The following is a 12,528-nucleotide window of genomic DNA, read 5'->3' as shown; positions in this document are numbered from 1 at the left end:
ATGGAATTGGCTTTGTTATTTTAAAATACACCTTTGTTTTTTAACATGCAAATGATATATTTGTATTTAATGTTCATATAGTTGACAATTATAACTGAAATTACACATACAATGTATTATTAAACTGTGCCCATCTGTTAAAACATTGCTTAGATTATTAATACTATAAGCAAAGCGAGTATACATGTAAATAATTGTCAATCACTGGAATCAATAGTTATATTTTATCCGAAACAAACTGAAGTTGGTCCAAAAGAAGTACATATCGTGCTATTTTTGAAAGATTTTCAATTTAGAAATTGTAACGCTTTAGTTGTTTTGATCACCTTGGTCCAGATGACGTTAACACAATAATAGAATTAAAAATTATTAAACACGGCAAATGTTTTTAAAGGGGCTATTTCACGTTTTGATAAATTGATAACATTTAAAAAAAAGTTGTTTTAGATTCACAAATTTTCGTTTTAGTTATGATATTTGTGAAGAAACAGTAATACTGAACATTTAACATGCTCTAAAATAGCCATTTTATGTATCTTTTGACGATTTAAAACCCTGAAAATTATAAAGCGTTGCAGCGCGAAACGATTGAATAATTTGGAGAGTTCTGATGTTGTCGTTATATTTTGTGAAACTACTAGGATTGCTTATACATGTATAAAGTATAAAATACAGTCTAGATTGTAGGAGCATTTGTGGCCGAGTGGTCTATATGGTAGACTTTTACTCCAGGGGTAAGTGGTTAGAGCCCCTTTAAGGGTTACTTTGTTCCCTTTTTTTAAATTATATTCTTGATTTTTACGAGAGCTTTTTAGCTCCAAGGTTTACCTTTTTCAATATAAAACAACAATTAATGACAAACTTCAATACATGCCAAAATCTGTGAAAAGGCCCCTTTAAGATTACAACCAACACTTCGACTACATACTTGTGTGAGAAATCACAATAAGCCGTATAATACAAGGTCAGTTGTAACCTTATAAAGCATCTTGAGTTTCAAGAATAGATATTGCAATCGCACTTGCATGAGCGGACCAAATCAAGGATCAAACAAAGGAACGTGGTATGATTCCGGAGGAAGTAACGTTATGAGTATTTTGTGTCTTTAAATAATAAATGCTTTACTGGTACTATAGAGCATTTTGATTTTTAACGGGGTCTTTTATTTGTAAACCATACTGAATCAAGTTTCTGTGCAATGCTCTACACTGCTCACCAACTCTCAAACCTACCTATACGGTTTTTCCTATTAAACATTTAGGCATGTGTTTAATGTGTGTGTTATTTTATTGTAATATAAAATCATTAGGAACAACTATTAACTGTTCATATCTGGAACACTCTCAAGTTATAGAAGCAGCAATCCGCATGTGAAAATTAACATATTTGCAAATTGAGAAATTTTTTAGTAAGGATAAAAATTACCCTTTTACATTTGTGTAGAGGATTTGAAAAGTATAATCTGAGTAGTGCATCGTGTAACGAAACGGTCTTGTTTATGTTTTTTTCAAACGCTTCTATGACCTTATCTTGATATTCATGTAAAAGCAGCTGATTACAAACACAGTGAAATTGTGATCATGTCGAAGGTAATGAATTACTTTCTTGTTATATTTTTTCCGAACTTTTTTATTTTATTTTTTATAAATCAACATTTTATTTTTGTAAGAACTTAAATACGCGTAAATACGCGCTTTATGTATTATATTATCCGTTTAAAAGTGTGTGTTTTCGTGACTTATATAGCATAGCCAGAGGATATTTACTGTAAAAGTAATCTTATTAACATTCAGTAATAAATCTTAATCGGTCTTATCGAAAGGAATTGATCAGTCTGCGTTTTCAGTTTTTCATAATTGTTAATAAACCCAAGATACACAACTAGGGGACAAACGCTCATGACCTTTCGAAGTCCTGAAATATTGAAAATATATTACCAACTACCATATTGATTAATTATGCAGAACATAAAAATAGAATACAACTATACAAACTGGTTGTTAGCGCCTTTGAAGGAGCAAGAGGAGACATGCCACGTGATCAAACAGCCGAGTTTCACTCAATATTTATATAACCGGAAACAATACAATGGCAATATTCATTGTCAGATACGTATCAGTGGTTTACAGTATCTGTTGGATAAGTGAAGGCAAATTTACAATACTTACTTTTAAGTGAACACAACTATTGGATAAACGGTCTCACTTCATGTTTGAGGCAAACATGATGTCTTAATTTGTTTCAATACGCAATTGCACACATATAAGAGAAGTATCATGTTCGTTTTTAATTTCAGAGGGTTGTTGCATTCGTTTAAATTAGAATTTGTTTTGCATACATTACTTTTGTATCGTATGTTTTATATGCAACGTTTGTTAAATCAACGTATTATTCTCAAGGTAGTGTGCTGTAGCTATAATAGATCCGTATGCTATTGCGCACAATGGCCTAAATGTTGATAGCGAAACTATTTTAATTGCGATACAAAAAGAGACATAAATTGTGTAATGTAATATGTAGATGTACAATGTTCGTGTCATTGTAAAGGTAACTTAAATATCCGGTTTGGATTAAGACAAGGCGCAGTTGACATGGCAAATCCACCAATTAATGTGCCTTTATACAGTTTGATAAAATAATGTTCCTTTATAATATAGAAATACATTGCTTTACAGAACATGTAGATTCAATATTGGAGTACGATTGTGAAGGTTAAAGAAACATCAGACAACTTGCAGAATTGTTGTACAATTCCGTTTACCCTCTTACACAACTTGTAAGTACTGTAGTTATACTTGAATAACTTATGAACAAGCATAAGCGGTGCTTGTTGCAACCTTCTGCATTAACAACGCAATTTCTTTTTCACATGCCCTCACTTGCACAAGAAGTTAATCAAATGTTTGCCTCACATTGAGAGTGAAAGAATAATGGCTCGTTAAAGTGGTTCTTTATGTTAAAGGGGTCTTTTCACAGATTTTGGCATGTTTTGGAGTTTTTAATTAAATGCTTTATATTGATAAATGTAAACATTGGATCTAAAAAGCTCCAGTAAAAAAATCAAGAATAAAATTTAAAAAAGGAAAAAAAGTAGCCCGCAGCAGGGCTCGAACCAGTGACCCCCGGAATCCTGGAGTAAAAACCAATTAGACCGCTCGGCCATCCTGCCAATTATATATTGGTGACGGAATTTACACTTTATATAAGCAATCTTCGTAGTTTCACAAAATTAAACGACAACAACAGAACTCTCCAAATTATTCAATCGTTTCGCTTTGCAACGCTTTATAATTTTCAGTTTTTTAAATCGTCAAAAGATGCATATAATGGCTATATTAGACCATGGTAAATGTTCAGTATTACTGTTTCCTCACAAATATCATAACTTAAACGAAAATTTGCAAATCTGAAACAACTTTTTTCAATTTTGTCAATTTACCAAAACGTGAAAAGATCCCTTCAAAATATATTGAGTCTTGAGTACTTTACATAGTTAACAAAAAGAATGTGTCACATCCGAAAACTTTAGTACCTAATTGAGATTCCAGCTAAGTTCCTCATTCATAAATAAATGACATGGCAAACTTCTGCTCGCTGTTTCTTTGTGTTACTGCATATATTGTTGTTCGTGTTCACGAGTATTATATTTAAAACATCAACATGTAAGTTATAAAAAAAAGTCCTTTAAGTTCAAATATATTTAAGTAACATTGTTTAAACTGTTTTAAATCATTGCAAATACACGAACTACATTATACTCGGTGTTTATAAGTAAAGTGTTGGCACTATAGATACATGTTAATCACAAATTAACAAATTAACAAATTCTTAGCAGTTACGAACACTATCACGTGGGTAATCGCCAGCCAATTTACATTATAAGCGTTCTATTGTTCGTGTCCCCCGTGTTAAATATACATTAACATGAGCATATGGACACGTATCTTCTCGTATTAAAGGTTTCAGAACATTAATGCAAAATAATAAAAAACAGATTTATTGCATATATATCATATTACGTTTCCAACAAAACGTAATTGTAATCAGTGTACTAATGCATTCATCGTAATTACATTTACATGTGGTTGTAATAACATTCACATTTGGTTAAAATACATTACATTAAATGTGGTTCTAACTTTTAAAAAATACACTTTGACACACAACTATTTCTAACATACACAACTTAAATGAGTATTAATGTTTATGGTATTGAGATTCTGCAGAATTATATCGCTGTGAGTAATTGTATAGGACAATAAACGAAAGCCCTGCATAATTGAATGAGTAAAATAATAACTATTATAAGTATTTAATACGTGGCAACTGCCGGCAAGTCTGATGTTTATCGGGGAGATGGGGTTTTTCTCTTTGTCTATAAACCTGTTACTACACTTGGACAACGTCAAACAAGTTAAACCCGTCTTTTCACCATACTTACTTTACTTTCGTCTTACTTAAAGTTTAAATGTACGTTATGCATTCGCAATTTAAAAAACAACATATAAGAGAGACGTATGGTGCAAATTAACATGCTGCCTTGTAAACGTACGCGCCAAGTGAATTCGCAACAGCTAGCAAGCCTTATAAACGTGTTTGTCATTAATCAGTTGTCCGCCTCATATGAACGTCACTACCGTGCTCAATCCCGCTGTCCTCCTCTGAAATCTGTGGATGTAATTTTATTTCTTCTGCTGCGTTGTTTACATACATAATGCCATTAGGGCCGCTGGATTGCAAAGGCATTTGTTCACCTCTGACCTTTGGTGTGTTTTTGTTATCGTTCAGTAGAAGTATTTTATTGATATCGTGATCGTATAGTGCCACAGTTTCTTTTTTACAGGTATAAGATTCAGAATGTATACTTTCCAGTGTTTCATTACCTTTGTAATCCGGATCTACATCTAATGCATGAGGACCATTGCTTAACAAATCTTTCTGACTAACGATATCGTCTGATTTCATAATGATATGATTTTCCGATAGGTCTTTGTTAGCATAACTGAATTGGTCGTAATTTAAACTTCCTAATGAGGAAGTATCGTTCCCGAAAAACTCTTTTCTGAATGCATCTTTCCGAAGTTGAACGAATTCTAGTCCAGAGCCACTACCACCGTATGCTACGGTGGGCTCGGGTTTTCCGTCTGGCGTTTGTACGTCTGGGATTCCAAAGAAGTTGCAGTCTAAGCCCTAAAAGTACATGTTATGTTAATATAAATATATAACGTTCAACAACTGACATATCAAAGGTATTTTACCAAATGCAAATCCAACTTATTTCTAAATGCATTCGAATGTCGTGTGGCTACAATATATACAAATTGAGTATGTACCCTGAACACTATTTGACGCTTATAATAACAAATTAACTTATTCTGTGTCTAAGAATTGTTGTACACTTATTCTCACAAGAACAGTACATGATACAGAAGATGGTTGCAGTGCATTTTTTTATTTTTTTCAAAAGATGAGCATCATAATACTGTGACCACGTGAACATTATGAGCTACGGATGTATGTTTTTCTGATTTAAATTATTTTTGCTCGAAAGTTTCAGTTTTACTTTCATTTAAAGTAATGCATCACATTTACAATACAATAATGAACGACCTGGCCTTTACATATATCTCTGCAAATTGCGGTTTAAGTGGAATTATATAAATTACAGATTTAAATAACAATAATTGTAATTAGAACATTTACCAATTCCTCGAGGATTTTACTTCCGAACGAATCAAAGTTTTCCTCTGGTTCTGCAATACATATTACAAAAATGACAACAATAACTGATGCCCTAGTTGAAAAAGACATGTTAACTGTACAGTTTTATACAGCGTGGTTGTAATTATAAAATACATAATCTATAAATATCATCGAATGATCAATTAAACTTTTCCGTTTTTCTTTTGCTGGCCTGTATTTTCATCATCATTATCATCTTTAAGAATCTTAAATATATCAATGAAACTTTTTTTTAGCTGTAGATCGTTTGAATGTTTTGGAATAATGATTTACTGTTCCATAATTGTTGATATCTCTTTAATGATCTCACGAGGTCATGTATTGAGCCATGAACAATTAAAACTATATAGGCACATTAGACGCATTTCCCCATAGGCATAATTAAGTAAACGTTGACATATTGGGGATAGTATAATATACCTCTCTTTGCTGTGTCCATAAGACTCTTGATTATTTTCTCAACTTCTTTTGGGTTTTCCAGTTGCCTGTCTGTGATTGTCAAATTTAATCTTGTAAGATTCTCTCTGGTTAAATTCAGTCTGCAATCTTCCAAACGTTTTACCTCTTCAGCGTTTTCTCCGTGGTTTTCTGTAACACATTCTCGTTTGTTTGAACGGATGACTTTTTAAGAAAAATAATAATTCATGTACTTTGCAGTTAATTGGCACATACACTCTAGGAATGTGTTTATTGAAGACCACCTTTAAGCGCTGTTTTGCATAAAAGCCAATTAATAAAACAACCTAAGGTACGTTTGGGCATACGTTACACAACCTACTTAAACGTTAATATTGATAAACATTCTAAATAGTGAATATCTTTGCGAACAGAGGACTGCTCAACAAAACTTAAGTTATGAAAGCATGTGCTCTTAATTTCTAAATAGTTCATTGATAAAACCCATCAATTCTTATTTATTATTTGTTAAACATCAAGAGTGGTAAGCACTCAACTATTACTGATAGATATTTAAACAATGATTTTACCATTGAACACGTCGCGCTGTTATAATGAGCCCACCACGTATTTTGAATCACTCATTAATACAACAACGTAACAATTATTATTTATGAAGAGAGAGAACTCATTAAGTTCCTGAAAATAACATAAACTATACTAGTAAATGTAGACAGTATGTATGGCAGAGAGACAGAAAAAAAGTAAAACTCGTTTTACCTTGCGCCAAATTTTTGTCTACAACAAGTTTGCATTCTTTGAAGACCGTGGGTAAGCAAAGCTTTTTGTCCTTGGCGAGAATGCAACATATCAACAGCGGGCGGAGTTTAGAATTCTTGACCATAGCAGCGGTATCTGGAACACAAATAGGCTGAATCTGAGATCCAACACCTTCAGTAAATACTCGTACGATATGACCATGTTGAGCAAAACCAGCGAAACCAATTTTAAATCAATTAATTCGTCCTGTGTATGAAGTGTTTTTCAAATGCCTCAATACAAGAACTGCTCATAGTCAACTGTTAATGTTACATAAAATCATATAAAATCTACACCATCAGTTGCGAAACTTGTTTAATGCATGTTTTATTCATAGGTGCATGCACATATACAAAATGAGCAGAAGAACATTTAGAATTAGGGAATTCGTTTCCACTGAATTTTAAATGGTTATCGTCATTTGACATTTGGTAAATTGTATCATTTACATAAAATCAAAACTAGTGGTATAACCGAAAATGTGTTGCTTTACTTACCGCGTGTATCATCATTACATTGTACGGCTTCATCTTCCGTAAAAGTGGACCTTAATTTTTGTGCTAAATTAGACAAGAAGTCTCTGACCTCGATATTTAGGGAACTTTCGCTGATTGGGCCGGTCAAAGCAACTGTAATGAAAATCATACGAATTATACAGGTTTGTGATACTAGCCAGTGGCATTTAACATGCGGCTTTTCAAGTAAGCTTTACATTTGTACGTGGAACAAGTAATGAGCTATGTTTACTTTTATGAATATTGTCTATGATCTTAAATACACACACTGAAGGCAGCAATAACAACCCGCTGTTGCAAATACACTTTGACACATATAATTAAGAATGTTTATTGTATTCATATGTTCTGTGCATTATATCTAAAATTAAAAAAGAACACTACATGTGAATGTTTATCGTGTCACGTGCTGTTTGCTGACTTTATTGAGCCAAATGTACATATTCTTGGACATGATTTCGTCATTCAGTAACATTTAATATAATTAGAGCCAATCGTAAAGAAAACGTCATTAAAGCGCGTGGTATCCCAAAGTTCTTACTCATGCCTTTAAATGTACGCGGAACGACACGGAAAAGTGGGCACACAATGTTACTTATAGGAACTTATGAATAGAAAATGCAAAGTAAAATCGCGCTATACGTCTGCAAATTATCCGACTACACATTTTTCCGTCAAATGAACCATATCTTTTTACGACCGATATAATGAAACACGAAATTTGTTGGTCTTGGTCACCAGCAAATCAATGTAAACGAACAATGGGACGCGTTTTATCTTAAAACTTTCACTTTAACTTAATATTAGAAAATTGAAAAGTAGAATAACGAAAGTTAAGTTTTCCGCAAATCGCGGATGACTTGTGAGTACATACCAAATCTGTTCGACGTCGGATAGTTGGTCGGACTGAGAACTTCCAGCCTTTGAGCTATCATTAACTCGAGAAGCTCAGATGGCAATATCAAACCTTGGTTTTCTGATAAGATGCTTCCTGAAAAACGTAGTCTGTTTTATTTCAAAACGTTAGATACAGTTTTGGCAGTTGTGGAATGTTTCTTCACTATGCAAATCTGACCAATTCTAATGTGTTGATGGTCCCCAGTTTTATAGTAATTTGGTATTACTTGTTTACATAATATATCAATTTTAATGCACAAATCGGGTTTTTATTTATGTAATACGCGTTTATGTGCTTACTATGAAACTTACAAATGCTCATTTACAATTAACACAAATAACAGATTGTTTACAACCATAGAGAACAGTTGATAGGTGAACTTCTGAATACTACGACTTTTAAGAAAATAAATTTACAGCTGCAACTGTTGACAACTTAATATTAAAAATAATTTCAAACATTTTCAGCAAAATATATTAACATTTTAAGAAAAAAAATCAAAGTATCATCGCTATCTTATCATGCACAAAACAGAACACATCACATTGCTGTACTTGATGCAACCACACAAACATTATACATGCAAGGATTTTGTTATATCCTTGACATTCTCCAGAGTAAGTGTTGCAAGCCAAATGCATGAAACAACGCAAAGTATGGGAAATGTCAAGAGCTTGAATTGCTTTTGTGCAGATTGTTGACCTCCACACAGTGAAGTGATCAATCACACGCTGTTTGAAGAGGATTGTTACGATGCAAAAGAGAGATACATAGACTGGAACGAGGCCATCGTTTATTCGATACTGAAGTTACTACTACTTTTAAAATTGTACACGACGATGTTAATTTTTTATATTTTTATATTGTATCATATTGTTTATTTTTGTCTATTATTCTATCATTTACAGTTTTATATAGGCAAAGAAGGAAATCAAGTATGAGTTATTGTGCAATATCTAGGGGCGGAGCCGAATGTTTTCTTTATATTTTAAAATTCTGAGAAATTGAACAGTGAAACGATGAAATATACGTGCTAAAAGCGCCTTATCAAATTGTTTCATACTAACCGTGCCTGATCAACTTAGTCTTACAAGTATATTATATTCTGTTTTAGACTCATGATTTATTTCTACGCATCTGTACGCCTGACCATGGTATAATCAACAAAACATTATTATTGACAAAAGTAATTCTGTATTAATTTCCTAACATTCCACAATATAATGAAATTGAGTCTTTTCACTCTTCTCATACTCGTATGTACAGTCTGATCTTCGTGTTGGTCTTTATTCAACTGAGATTCAACTTAATTCTGTATTAATAAAATGTCAATGAAAAATCGATATACACATGATATCTATAGATAAGAGTAAATAGATTAGTAAACCTTTCAGCGAATAAGTTATTTTTTGTAGGCGAGATTCTGAAACCAACTGGGGGCGTGTAGCGTAAAACTACTTTTTTTGGCATTGTAGACAGCTTGTCATTAGAAGTCATTCATTTACTCGCAATTGAATCTTAAATAAAGGAGGCGTTTAGAGAAAAGATACAGGACCCATATCGAATTACGAATGTTTGAATGCAAAGAAGCATGGCTCACACACAGTGTGCAGTGAACAAAGTCTTTCCCACCTCTGTCTTGTTTGGGAATGTCATTTTTGTGTTACGCTCAAAAACCCTTAACAAAGCAGCTTCCTACACATTTAATTAAACAATCACTTTTTCATAATTGGGATAAGTCAGTTTTAGAATGTATGGAATGTGTTGGGAAAAGCGATAATCGGGAATTTCTTCCTCATCCATTAAAATACCACCATTCGAGGATATTGCAGATGATAAATTGTGAAATAAGCACAACCTTCCCCGATATAAATATTTTCTTAATGTTCAGTTAAAAATTTCTCCCATAGGCGGTGGATAATTAAGATTTTACTTCGAAAACACTGGGCAAAGCATGTAAAATGAAAATAATCCATACTTATTGCCTACAACAACTCAATCCATACCTGCTGTTGTCGCAATGTAAGGTATTCCGTCACATAATGTTCCTATTAGTGGAATGTACAGTTTCTGAGATTCATCTACGTTTACTTGTTTGGAGACACACACATTGGTTATAAGCGAACTGATATGTTCTATTGGTAATACCGGAACTTTGACAACAACTAGTCCGTTCGTTATTTCTGGAACTTGTGTTGACGTTGAGAAAATCACTTTGAGATTATCGTGTGTTGCTACGGAATCCTTTACCAGCTCTAAAAACTCCGCTAGTTTATCCCATTTCTTCAGCATGTCAACGTTGTCTAGATATAGATATACTTGATTTTCATAGCTTGAAATAAGCCTATCGAGCAATATTTTATACTTAACTTTGTTGTCACTTGCTTCACCTTTAGCAAATCGGTTAATCTTTAATGACCAGGACTCTTCTGCTCTATGTACATCGTCCTCTTTGCAGTCGTCAAAATTGTGATAAAGAAACACGTTATCTGAATCAAGGTGTTCTTGTTCTTCTAAAAATGCCTTTATTAAAACCATGGACTTCCCGATCATAGGTGCTCCGCAAATGACTATGACGTCAACGTCGTCATCATGAACGAGCGCGCGGACGTCTTTTACGACATCATCGCGGCCTTTACACTCCCTACTGAGTCTACACAAATTTCTTGAAGGCTTATTCCCCATAACTATGCTCCAGAACTCAGACGATCATTAATTCCATTGATACAACTATCCGTGTAAACTCCAACACAAATCACATACTCCGTTTTATTACCCTAAGAAATCCGTTTTCTGCAAATTGACAAAAAAAACTACTGTATTTCACGTTATGGTTGTCTTTAATGAATCAATTCACGGATCTTGATTTGTTTGCTATCATTTATACATTGGGCAATAACAAGAAAATTGAATTCTTGCTGTGATAATCGTATAATTGTGTATCTAGAACTTGCGTCAGTTGGTCCTTTTTTAATCTAAAAGATAATGTGGCTAACGTGTTTCTAAATAAACCTTGATATAATTAGTGCAATAGTTTATATCACTTCATTCTAAACTGCGCAATAAAATGTTACACTTTTGTTTCCAAACATGCATTGTAAGTACTTAACTCATCTCATCTCGGTTACGCGGAGTATGTTAACATTCGTTGTTTAACTTAAGCGAGAGTTAATTCAAAAACGATTATATAAATACACGCAATACTCACGGTTCACTTAATTAACCAATCCGTTTGAAAAGATGTTAACATCAATAATTGGTTGTTAAATGAGCACGAGTTGAAAACAATGTGAGTTAAACAGAAAGACGATCAGATTAGAGTGGTTGCCCACGTGGTGAAATATTTGGTATCCCATTATAGTTAACTATAGAATGCAATACTTCTTTATTTTGATGTTTAAACTTAGATCTCTATTTTTTCCTGTAATACGAACGTTAAAAAATCACAAGATTGGTATTACACTTTACATTTTTTACTAATAAGTTTCCAACGTTTGCGAACAAATAATTCCCGATTCAATAAAACAATGTCCCACGTCCTCTCCTATTTCATCAGTCTGACTCTCTGTTTGGCAACTCGAAAACCACTTACAAGTAATTAAAGCTCTACTTATCTTACAACTGAATATCTTAGGAAATGTCAAGAAACTAACGCAACAGTAACAATAATTCAAGATTGCGTTATTTCACTTATCTGTAGTCATCATAATTATAACATCCTTGCAACATAATATTCGTTTTCTTTGCAGTTCTTTATAATTTAACCTTCTGTCCTTATTTCTTACACACGATGCATCGCTAAAAATAATGCAAACTTAAACCTTCAATGTTAGCTAGATGAATGAAGGGAAGTAACTTAGGACAAATTATCCATCACTATTGATCAGCAGACGATTTATTGCATATATATATATATATATCTGTAGTGGAATTCCAGTGATCGTTTGTGTATCAATATTGATAATGTTTCATATCCCATTGTTATAATGTATTAAGCATTTCAGAAAAAAAGTTATTGTATTGTTAATGTTTCGTTATAAACTTTAAATGAACGTATCCCAAACGGTCCTCTGTAATAATCCTTAATGATGTTTTTGTTTCCACTAGATATTAAATTCAAATACTGCGCAATAAACCTCATGCTCTAACTGAACTAGA

The 12,528-nt window shown here is 33.0% G+C and overlaps 1 protein-coding gene across 4 annotated transcripts; it reads right to left on the bottom strand.

The window, feature by feature from the left end:
* Nucleotides 1-4,124: 4,124 nt before the first annotated feature.
* Nucleotides 4,125-12,215, bottom strand: LOC127851392 (uncharacterized). Of its 4 annotated transcripts, none has more exons than XM_052385147.1 (8): nt 11,579-12,215; nt 10,377-11,372; nt 8,347-8,463; nt 7,455-7,586; nt 6,919-7,053; nt 6,163-6,330; nt 5,704-5,753; nt 4,125-5,190 (listed from the first exon to the last, which is right to left on the bottom strand). In XM_052385147.1, exons 2-8 carry the CDS (start codon nt 11,053-11,055, stop codon nt 4,603-4,605), a joined length of 1,869 nt encoding a protein of 622 aa, XP_052241107.1. In that variant the 5' UTR covers nt 11,056-11,372; nt 11,579-12,215; the 3' UTR covers nt 4,125-4,602. The 4 variants fall into 4 exon arrangements, with proteins under 4 accessions (XP_052241107.1, XP_052241105.1, XP_052241104.1 ...); XM_052385145.1 differs by having other exon boundaries at nt 10,377-11,345; XM_052385144.1 differs by having other exon boundaries at nt 10,377-11,163.
* Between the last annotated feature and the right edge of the window lie 313 nt (nt 12,216-12,528).

This window comes from Dreissena polymorpha, chromosome 11 (genome assembly GCF_020536995.1).
Source record: "Dreissena polymorpha isolate Duluth1 chromosome 11, UMN_Dpol_1.0, whole genome shotgun sequence".
NCBI classification, from domain to species: Eukaryota; Metazoa; Mollusca; class Bivalvia; order Myida; family Dreissenidae; genus Dreissena; species Dreissena polymorpha.
The sequence above is the reverse complement of the archived record's forward strand: the minus strand, read 5'-3'. Positions and strand labels throughout refer to the sequence as shown.

Coding starts and splice junctions, on each gene's coding strand:
- LOC127851392 (XM_052385147.1), bottom strand. CDS start 11,055: ATGGGGAATAAGCCTTCAAGAAATTTGTGTAGACTCAGTAGGGAGTGT. Junction 7,587..8,346: donor TCCGACGTCGAACAGATTTG/GTATGTACTCAC, acceptor TTTTCATTACAG/TTGCTTTGACCGGCCCAATC. Junction 7,054..7,454: donor ATGTAATGATGATACACGCG/GTAAGTAAAGCA, acceptor TTTGTGTTCCAG/ATACCGCTGCTATGGTCAAG.